Below are 11,339 nucleotides of genomic sequence, written 5' to 3' on the forward strand. Positions count from 1 at the left end.
TCAGTTAAATTAAGGAAGAGAAATAAACAAGAAAAAAATAATCACAAGATAGTTTTGACAGTTGACAAATGTGTGAAGGTGATGTTATACTGCTGTTTGTGGAATATATATGTTTTTTCTTTGTTATAAAAATTGTAAGAAAAGTAGGCAAATACATTTTATGCATCATCAATACCTCTATGAAAACGCATCTTCAGGCAAATTATTTTGAAAACCTAACCAGAAAATAATTATTTCTGTAAAACCTCTGGTGTAATGTAATTACTGTAACACATTTTCCTTCTATAGGGAGCAGGGACCAATCAAGAACGAGTCCTATAGGAAAACAAACGCTGGGATTGGCTGAGACGCGGCCTCGGTTTCAAGGCGCCCTGCGTTCTGTCGGAGGGTCTTGTGAATGGAGGGGGCGCCTTGAAACCGGTGGAATCTGCACGGAGTGAGGAGAGCGAGCCTCTGGACTTCCAACCGCTCAGCATGTGAACCGACGCTGTGTGTGAAGTCAAGTCGAAAAACGATGGAAATATAGGACTTTTTAAGTTTTAAACGTTTCTTATTTTGCGCCAAACTAACAACGCTCAAGTGTTAGACGTCCTGGAGTAACTTGGGTTTGCATTGCTTTAAGAAAATGGGACTTTAAGTGTTATTTTCACCGGGTCGGGAGTGAGAGTGGGCTGCTTGGAGTCACTTACAAAGACCATCAAGAAGTCATGACACGACGAACGTTTCATTTGGATTTATCTTCATAAAACACGAGGAAAAGACGACTGGGACAATTTCGACTCGAAATACTCGGACTACAAGATAAGTGCTGCGACAATTAATGTAGCTTTTCTTTGCTTTTTAACCGTTTTCAAGTCGCCCTACTTGGATCAAAGTTTTTCCTTCCCTCCCCCCTTCTCCTCAACTATGGCGGCGGCCAGGTCCACCACTGGCTCCGTGTTGCTGCGGATCATGTGGCTTGTGTGCGGGCTCTCGTTCTCATTTACTTCTGCTCAACATTACAACAGTGAGAGTGGAATATCTGTACCAGAACACGGGTTCTGCCAGCCCATCTCCATCCCGCTCTGCACAGACATCGCCTACAACCAGACCATTATGCCGAACCTCCTGGGCCACACGAACCAGGAGGACGCCGGACTGGAGGTGCACCAGTTCTACCCCCTGGTTAAGGTCCAGTGCTCTGCGGAACTTAAGTTCTTCCTCTGCTCCATGTATGCACCAGTCTGCACAGTGCTGGAGCAGGCCATCCCCCCATGTCGGTCCCTGTGTGAGCGTGCACGACAGGGATGTGAAGCCCTCATGAATAAATTCGGCTTCCAGTGGCCGGAGCGGCTCCGCTGCGAAGCTTTCCCCGTCCACGGAGCAGGCGAGATCTGCGTGGGCCAGAACACATCCGAACCCAGCAGCCCGGCCTCCTCGTCTTCCCCCAATGCACCCAATTATGTGACCCCTCCCCCAAATGTTGCCCGACCCAACCAACGCCCGCCGCAGCACAACCAGTACCACCAGTTCTCCTGCCCTCTGCAGCTGGAGGTGCCAACCTACCTGGGCTACCGCTTCATGGGGGTCAATGACTGCGGAGCCCCATGTGAGCCCACTAAACCCACCGGCATCATGTATTTCCGAGAGGATGAGGTGAAATTCGGCCGGCTGTGGGTTGGGATCTGGTCCATCCTGTGCTGTGTGAGCACCTTATTCACAGTGCTCACCTATCTAGTGGACATGAGGCGGTTCAGGTACCCCGAGAGGCCCATCATCTTCTTATCTGGGTGTTACTTCATGGTGGCTGTAGCTTATGCTGCTGGATTTTTCCTGGAGGACAAAGTTGTTTGTGCTCAGTTAAAGGAGGAAGGCTACAGGACAGTGGTTCAGGGGACTAAAAAGGAGGGGTGCACCATCCTCTTCATGGTGTTGTACTTTTTTGGTATGGCCAGCTCCATCTGGTGGGTGATTTTGTCCCTGACGTGGTTCCTCTCCGCCGGGATGAAATGGGGCCATGAGGCAATCGAAGCCAACTCCCAGTACTTCCACCTGGCCGCATGGGCTGTCCCGGCCATCAAAACCATCACCATCCTCGCCATGGGCCAGGTGGATGGCGACGTCCTGACCGGGGTGTGTTTCGTGGGCATCTTCAACGTGGACGCCCTCCGCGGCTTCGTCCTGGCTCCGCTGTTTGTCTACCTGTTCATCGGCACGTCCTTCCTCCTGGCCGGCTTTGTGTCCCTCTTTCGGATCCGCACCATCATGAAGCACGACGGCACCAAGACGGAGAAGCTGGAGAAGCTGATGGTGCGGATCGGTGTGTTCAGTGTGCTCTACACGGTACCGGCCACCATAGTGATCGCCTGTTACTTCTACGAGCAGGCCTTCAGGGAGCACTGGCAGCTGACCTGGCACATGCAGACCTGTAAGCGCTTCGCAGTGCCCTGCCCGGTCCACAACTTTGCCCCCATGACCCCCGACTTCACCGTGTTTATGATCAAGTACCTGATGACCATGATAGTCGGGATCACCTCGGGTTTCTGGGTCTGGTCCGGGAAGACTCTTCAATCATGGCGGCGGTTCTACAAGCGCCTTAGCAACGGTAACCATGGAGAGACAACGGTGTAAAGTTTCAAGGAAGAGAAGTTACAAAGCCACGGAGTTTGGGATATTACAACCATGTACATGAGGTCAAATAGCTTTCATTTTTAATACTATTTTTGGACATATTTTTTGATGTGTTTTCTGGTTGTGACAGCAGTTCAGGCTTTTGGATACACAACCAAACTGATCTATATTCAATATAAGTCGGATGAATTTTTGATATATTTCAGTTTTTTTGTCATCATCAGACAGCTCACACTACTGGCCTTTTGCATCTTTGGATTATTAACTGGTGAAAATTGCCATACTGGTCCCTGGACTGCTATGCCAGATTGCTGAGGTTACCTTTTAATATAAAAACTTCCTACATATTATTGTTTATATCCCTAATATCTCAAATTGAATGTACTTCCCGTCTACCCTGATGAGAGCTTGTCAGTGGAAAACACCATAACAGAAAAGACTGTTGGGTCAAGCAGTGTGGCCTTCTGTCCACGCTGCAGCAAAGGGGTCAGAGGTTTGATTCCTTCAGCCGCCACACCCTCTGACTGTGAATTCATACATTAGAAATGCCTGCATTATACATGTAAATTTTAAGTTACTCTGCTTTTAGCTAAAGACTGAATTGCTTTCTTATGTGTGTTAGATATTGCAGAGTACAATCTCGCCTGTTTTCATCAAAAAGAAAGTTCATAAACATGTGACTCCATGCCATTATGTGCCAAGTGGCTGCCCAGAAATCAAAACTTTAATTTTTAAACTTTATTTTTCACTTTTACTGTTGAGTATTTGCTCCTGTAATTGAATGTTCACTCCGAAGGTGATTGAAGTTATGTATTGGTTTGCACAGCTAGCGTAAAGTTTAATAGTGTTAAAAATGACTGAGTCACCACAGGATGACCTGGATCTAACAGTTAAGGAGACCACACACACACACACACACACACATGTGCCTCCACTCTCTGCAATGAAGACACAACAGCTCATTGTTTGTCTCTGTGTGTGGTCTCTCAACTGTAGGACCCCCCCCCCCCCCCATCAAAAAGACTTCTAAGCTTTTAAAACATCCAAAGCACCATTTCAAGGATCCAGATTTAATCCATACCGGGTGGAAATGGTTGCTCAGGATTTTTGATGTTATTTTATCCTGGATAATGATGACTGTACACATTCACGCATGTACTCTTCACAGTGTAACTGAACCTGCCTTAAATGTTACGTGGTTTCACTAGAGGACGAACATTTTTGACTTTTTAATCATTCATTATTTTAGTCTCTGGGATACCTTGTGGGACCCTTCAAAACACAGTAAAAACTGCATTTATTTTCTCTGTGTGTAGAAACAGGACTTATGTTTAATGTTCTAAATTATGGCAATGTCAGGAAGGTCAAAAATCAACCTTGGATTATTTTTTTTTGGGTAGGGAGCAATGGAGAAACACTGCAGTGTTTAGCAAAGGTGGAGTGTTTTATCTGGGATCAAATCACTGGAGACATTACAGCAATTTATTTTTTAACTGTCAACTAAATGTGCCTATCATTAAAATATAACAATACAAGGAGCATTTCAGTATTGAGGCCGTTCATTTATTTTCAGAAACTGAAGTCGTTTTTGAAATTTTAGTGACAACTTAACACTCAAATTCAAGTGAGAAAACACTAAAATCAGAGCAAAAATGGCCAACTTAAACATTAGTGAATGCATTATTGGTAACAATAGCATCAACGTAAAATGGCAACCAGTGATTTAGTCCCACTAGTAATCCTGTGCTGCATGCAGAATGCTGTCTTGAACTAAAGCAACAAACCACAGTTTATTTCTCTTGACTATATAATACAATCAGTAGGAGATCTTGCGGGGAAATCTGAGCAGGAAAGCGTGTTGTTATCCCGACTGAGTCAGCTGCAAGGCAGCATATGTTCGACAGAAGATTTTGTTTCCTGTCATAGAGCACATTTTCTCTCCATACATCACATGTAAATGAAAATGGTAACACCCTGCAGAAATGCAGGTAAACTCACATTATGGCCTTATAGACCTGGTATTCTACTTTTTTTTAAATCTCTTAAGATGTGTCCTGGATCCACACATACTAATTGTAGAAAATACACGCTAAGCGCACCAATCTTCATAGTATACTGTTAAAGCAGTTTATTTACGAGAAGTGTCACATTTCCTGTGTAAATGTACCACATACCTCAAACCCTTGTTGAAATGAGTACGTAGGATTGAATTAGGAAACAGGTCAACACTCCACAAAACATCTTGTGTCCATGTTTAAACCTAACAAGGCAAAAGTATTCTGTGTAATTGCCTTCAGGCAGCTGAGATCTGCCAGCGTCAATGACACCAGACTGATTTGTTTGTCTTGTACGAAGGTTTCAGAAGGATTATGAGTGTGGGTTTTTTTTGTTTGTTACTGGGGCATAAGCAACCTACCAAGTACACACATACTCTGTTTTGTAAAGGCATTATGTATTTATGGGGATACTCATTTTGTCTTTTTTACTTGTTTTTTTTCTAATGAGATAAGCCTGTTGTATGTGTACAGTTTGAATAAAATCGCTAAGATTTGTAATGCATTGATCCCTGTCGTTTGTTTTTAGAGGTGAACTCATGTGCATGTTAAGCGACACCATTAATCCTTGACCTAAGAAACTGCAGTTGACAAAACAGTCTCAATCTCAGAGTAAGTAGACCTTGACTTCAGATTGTTTTGTCAACACATGCATGGTATTTATTGTTAAATCACACACCACCTAAACTGAGTTTGGCACTTATTGCTTTCACTTCCCACCTAAACTCTTTGGCACGCCAGTGAAAATACTCATCATTCACAGACAAGACACATGACTTTGTAGACATTACCAGCGACACACAGGCAACATTGTGATGTTGCTTAGCTGGACATTTGGCTAATAAGTGAACACGACAAGTCCTACAATCCAAAACATTATTTATAAGAACTTGGTGTGCCTCATTACTTGCACTGTTTTTCAGAATTTTTGTGTTGACTGCAGCAACGTGGGCTGCTTAAATGAAACAAGAACAAGTTATTCTGTATAAATGTGATTACAGTTAATATAGGCAAACTAAACCTAGTGTTCAGTCTGTGTTGCTTGTTCTTGTTCACCAAAATCACTCAATGTTCAAACAGCAACATAACTGAGAATAGTTCTTGATAATAGTGGGGCTGATTACCTGTCGAACATCTGTTACTTGATGAAAATTCAGCATACCAACATGTTGTAAATGAATAAATATACCAGCATTAAACAACATGGTTTGTTTGTATTCTGCCACACATCTGTAAAAGTCTCCTGCCACTTTCCTGAACATGTTATATTAGTTTGTGATACTGCAGCATCCTCTACAGTCAGACAGAACTACACAAATAAAGTCTTGGGATTGAAAAAGAGGATAAATGGCTGTTGATGTTGACTAGAAGGAAAGGAGCAGGACTGAGACCAGAGCTGATGCTGCTGTCTGGGATTTTAGTGAAGCAGGAGACCACTAATGTATAAATCTAATAATAATAACTTTATCCACTGGTTGCACATGCCTAATAGTAGTTAACATTGATTACTTAAACTAATGCTCTGCTCTTCTGTGGACCTTATATGGATGATCCAGTTTTGTAATGCAATAGCACCACCTGGTGATATAAATGAGTACTGCAGTGATTGCCTTCTGTACCCATAGTTTCTAACCCAACCCAGCTGATTAACTCTGACTGACAAGAATTGTAACCATTGAAATAAAACCGAAAAGATTACTGTACCAATTTAGTATTGCAGACTCAACCATAGACAGTTTAAAAAAGCATCAAAATTGATGCCGCAAAACCAGAGATATTGGCTTTTTTTCTATGGTGGGTACCTCCTTGTCAAAACCCAACAGAGACATTACCCACAATGCAGCTTGACCACTGACAGTTAGCCTTTTCATACATCCATGGGAACACATTCTCACTCCGACTTGTCACACATTGATATTTGGTTACAGACTTTCCACGTCATGAAAACGTACCCTGGGTGCGTTGGTTGTTGACGTTCTGGGACACCATGTCAAGTTCTGCCTATTACATGCATTTTGTCCTTTCAAAATACACTTCAGTTTTCCCAGGAAATTTCATGTTTACATACAGATTTTTTCCAAATAAACCACGGCAAATTGATGTTTTTTTTTTCCTTCAACAACACACACACACATTTGGGTTTAGGCAACAAAAGCCCGTGGTAAGGTTTAGGGAAAAGAACAGGGTTTTGCTTTAGAATCTTAGGGGATGTGAACATTGCTCTCTTGTTTGGACTCACCCACCACCCTACCCCATTTGGACTTTTGCTGCCTTAACTTTCATTCTTGTCCCACCAGTTTCCTCCTGATGCCGCCGGGTGACATTAAACTATAATGGCAACCGGCAGCATATCATGCTGACGTTAAAGGACGCCTTTTTTCATTGGTTTCTGACACCGCAAGTCACTGCCCAAGCGCTGGATTTCAAAGACTAAATGGAACTGGTGAGCTTATGTTGAAGTTGTGTCCATGTTCAGTGGTGAAATGGGAGCTCTCAGGAAATTTCCACTTGCAAGGTCATGAATACTACACTGGGGGTGACTCATGGATGTATCACACAGTGTTGGAGGCAGGACTTTGTTCAAAGTTGCTCAGTTGCACATGGGGCTGGTATATTGTTGATCACATTGACTCTCAATAACAAATGTACTATTTGGTATCTACAGTGACGATACGGGAAAAACTTAAAGGTCCTGTGTGTAAGTTTTTATATGTAGGCAAATCATTTTTCATCGCTAATGGGTAAACAGATTGTAACCTAACTTAAAAAACTGAGACCTCTCCCAACTTTCTTGGTTGCCTTTAATAACAGCCTGTGGACTGACTTCTATATAAAGAACTTGACCTGAATTTTCTGATTCACAACTGAGAAATGGAGTCCACCAATGTCCACAAATGACCGGCACCTACCACAACACAGAGTCCATGTGCTGTTTTACCGTTATATACATTTTGCAGTGGCAGACCGGAAACTGATCTTTACTCACTGCAGAAGTTTGCACTGGCTGAATTTGAGTTGTTACAGCCACTTGCTGAGGGTCTGTCTCTGAAGCTGCTGTCTGCATTCCTCTGGAATAAGTAATCTCTGAGTTGCGGGGATTAAAGTGAAAGGACAGCGAGGTACGCTAGATAATTTTTGTCTCATTTGTGGTCTGATAAACAGTAAATTCATCAAATTCAGTGCCCCCCGATACTGAAAAAAATCCCAGAGTAAACACTGATGTGAAAAATGTTGCAATTTTGTGGTATTAGCTGGCTAATGTTGGCTAACATTGGCTCACTTTCTAATGTGGATGAATTGCTAGCTAGCAAATTAAAAAAACAACACTATATTGAATGAATAAAATAAATTACTTTATCAGCTACAAAGAAACCAATGCCAGATCCATGTGGCGTAGCTAAGTCACAGCTAGCTTGGTGGCCAGTGATTGTAATCTAACCCTAAGAATAACCATCTAGCTGTAAAGCTATACTGCATGGATCTGCTATTGGTTGCTTTGTGACGTCAGCTGATAAAGTAATTTGCACATGGCAAGCTAGTTAGTATCATGGAGCCAGTGGTCCAAATGAAATATAGAAACATACAGACAATAACATTATTTATATGATTGTTTTTTCCAGTATTCCATCAATATGATGCCGGTCAGTCATGACTAGTCTTGTTAGTCACTGTTGTGGCTGATGCAGGTGCTTGCTTGCAGCTATGGAGGATGCTGACTGCAGTTAATTTAATGGCTGTGGAGAGGACTGTCAGTGAAAACAAGCCTTTTCTGAGAGTTGTATGCAGAACTGTTAAGTAAATGCACATGCAGTTTTGATCACTGCATCACTTCATTTGTAGTTTTTGAGCAAATCTGGTAGAAGTGCGTCAATGCAATGGTGAAAAACTGCAATGATGATATGACCTCTGGTGGCCACAACTAGAAATGCATAGCCTACAATAGTCTGTTGACCTGCTTTTAGCAAGCCTGATTTGACTTTATAGTACTCAGTTTGTGACATGGATATTGTCAGATGCATTCCCCTTTTAAATCAGAACAGATTTTCTTCAAGTTTCAGGAACCACGTCATGCCTCTACAGCTACATGGGGTTGTAGCTGTTGGGGGTGTTACAGTATTTCAATTTTAAGCACACGACACAAAGTGCAAGTGTAGTGGTCTATGATACTATCCTATAAAAAGTATTAGCATTTTGTTACTATGTTAATGGATTGTATTTTGTCACCCTAATGTGTTTAGATTTGCAAATATGACAGATTTCCTTTGCAAGACAAGAGTGGTGCGGCTGAAACTCCAGAGAAGGCCTTTCATTGTGTTTCCACCTCAAGACTGGATTAAGAGTTATAATCATAGAAATAGAGTGACAGTAGAATTGACTATTTCTATTTCTACAATTATAGTTTATGACCTAACCTTCAGATCTTTATCAAAGCATGCAAATTACACATGGATTTCAGTGTGAGTTGCAATGACATGTTCCCATCATCTTTCAGGAAAGCTGAAATTTAGCCACCAACATTTTGGCCTATGTTGATAAGCGTTTCAGTGCAGTTCTGTGCTGCTGCAAGCTACAAATTCTTTGTTCTGTGCTATTTTTTTTATCACTACAGGTAAACAAATCTACTTATTCAACAGCTCTGTGGTTGTAGGCCTCGTTCTGTGGGCATTAAATGTGACCAAGCATCACAATAGACATACTATGGCACTAAACTAGTGGCATGTAGTAGTTTAAAAGAACCTTTAGAAGTTTCTGAGCACTGGTAGAGCAATGTTTACTGCTGTCTGGCACAGTGTAATTTTTGACACTGGCACTTGGGGTCACCAAAGTCTGATTTTCAAATCCTTGTGCTATGAGTCACATTTTGTCAGAAGAGGTAAAGTATTAAGTTAAGAAGAGGTTTACTCTGAGACATTGATGTTAATTGATGCTAAAACCATTGCTGCACCAAAATCCATAGTACATTTGCATATTTTTTATTCACTTCACTTTCCTAAAATGACTTAAATTTACTGTAATAATATTGTAATCAATACACATTGTTCTGTGTTTGGCTGATGCATTATTTTTTAGTTTTACTCAAAGTTAGCCATTGGAGGAGTTAAGGATAAATCAGAAGATCAACATCATTAATCCAATTCTCTGCAACTAAACAACATCCACATATCACAAAAACTGCTTTGCATCTATTTGTAAGTTTTGCCCAGATGTGTGCAACTTTCTACATCATTTTTGTGCAGATTTTAAACCAAGATCTTGAGAACATCTTTTCCAAAAAGCAGAGATACCCCTCCCTGCTCTCAACAGACTCTTCTAACATGAAGACAATGTTTTCTATCAAACAAAAAATCTTTTACATGACTGCCTTATTTTCGGTAGATAAAATCCGTACATAAAGGGCGTGATCATTGGTTGAAAAATGAGGAGATATACAGATAAAATAATGCGCACTTTATCTGGTAGTAGGGTCACATCAAACCTGGAATCCACAAAGTGAAACATGGTGCCGACAAACATATTTGACAATGAAATAATCTGAGGCGTGCAGGTGGTGACGGCTTTTTGCTTGTTTTCTGCAGATGTAGTCAGACAAACATTCAAAATCTTAATGTACGAGACTGAAATTAAACTAAATGGGATAACCACAGTCACAAAGGCAAAAAGCAGGTCAGATATGTTGTTAAGTATTGAAACTGAACAGGCAAGTTTAATTATTAAGTGGTGGTCACAAAACACTTTGTTAATGACATTTCCACAAAATGTCAAATGGATGACGAATGAAAATGAGAATATAAAGTTAATAAATGAATACATCCATACAAGAAGAATAATCATACCTACTCTCCCTGTGTTCATAATGACATTGTAACGTAAAGGATAGCAGATAGAGACGTATCTGTCATAGGCCATGGCTGCTAAACTGCAAAACTCAACAGAAGCAGATGTATAGATATAACCCATCTGCAGAAAACACCATGGTAGGGTCACCTCATGGGTATCTGAAAACATCTGTGAGAGAAGAAGAGGATAAATTGCTGTACTGCCACTCATCTCATTCACAAATAAATTGCATAATAGTATATACATGGGCTCATGCAACCTCCTATCCATATATATGACCACAATTAGAACTGTGTTGGCCACACATATGGAGATGTACCATAATAGCATTATGCTGAAATACAGGTATTTTACCTCTCCAATGTTACCATAGGCAGCCAGCACAAAAGACATAACTTCAGTTGAGTTCTCCATTTCTTTCTTGTGTAGTATGGGTGCCACACTGGAAAACATATAGGCCAGCAGCAAACTGGCTCAGTGATAGTGTTACCTATTATCCTTTTGAATAATGCCTCAGCCCAATATTCTGCCTTCATTTACATTTTTTATTAACTGGGCTAGAAGGCAGGCAAACACATTGGGACAGTTTTCTTGGCTGATAAATTCAAGAGTATAAAACAAGGAATCATAAAGTAACCTTATCCATCTGACTTTTAGTCTCAGAATTTTTAGAAGTTTGTCTGAAGTTAATTTCTCAGCAACTGAACAAATCTCAACAACACTTATCTCCATGTACCAGTGTGCAACAGAACCACAGTGTGTTTCACCACACTGGTCAAAATAACAAAGATAAATGCATTATGGTCACAGAGGAATTTAACATCACTTATTTGGATA

General features: G+C 41.2%; 2 protein-coding genes across 2 annotated transcripts; one reads left to right on the forward strand and one right to left on the reverse strand.

Moving 5' to 3' along the window:
• The first annotated feature begins 422 nt into the window (after positions 1-422).
• LOC126393569 (frizzled-7-A-like) lies at positions 423-5,173 on the forward strand. The gene has a single exon (XM_050049783.1). It carries the CDS (start codon positions 907-909, stop codon positions 2,608-2,610), a length of 1,704 nt encoding a protein of 567 aa, XP_049905740.1. The 5' UTR covers positions 423-906; the 3' UTR covers positions 2,611-5,173.
• Positions 5,174-9,998: 4,825 nt separating this feature from the next.
• Positions 9,999-10,916, reverse strand: LOC126393502 (olfactory receptor 7G1-like). Its single transcript, XM_050049692.1, has one exon. It carries the CDS (start codon positions 10,914-10,916, stop codon positions 9,999-10,001), a length of 918 nt encoding a protein of 305 aa, XP_049905649.1.
• Positions 10,917-11,339: the final 423 nt, after the last annotated feature.

Source organism: Epinephelus moara, chromosome 7 (assembly GCF_006386435.1).
Source record: "Epinephelus moara isolate mb chromosome 7, YSFRI_EMoa_1.0, whole genome shotgun sequence".
NCBI lineage: Eukaryota > Metazoa > Chordata > Actinopteri > Perciformes > Serranidae > Epinephelus > Epinephelus moara.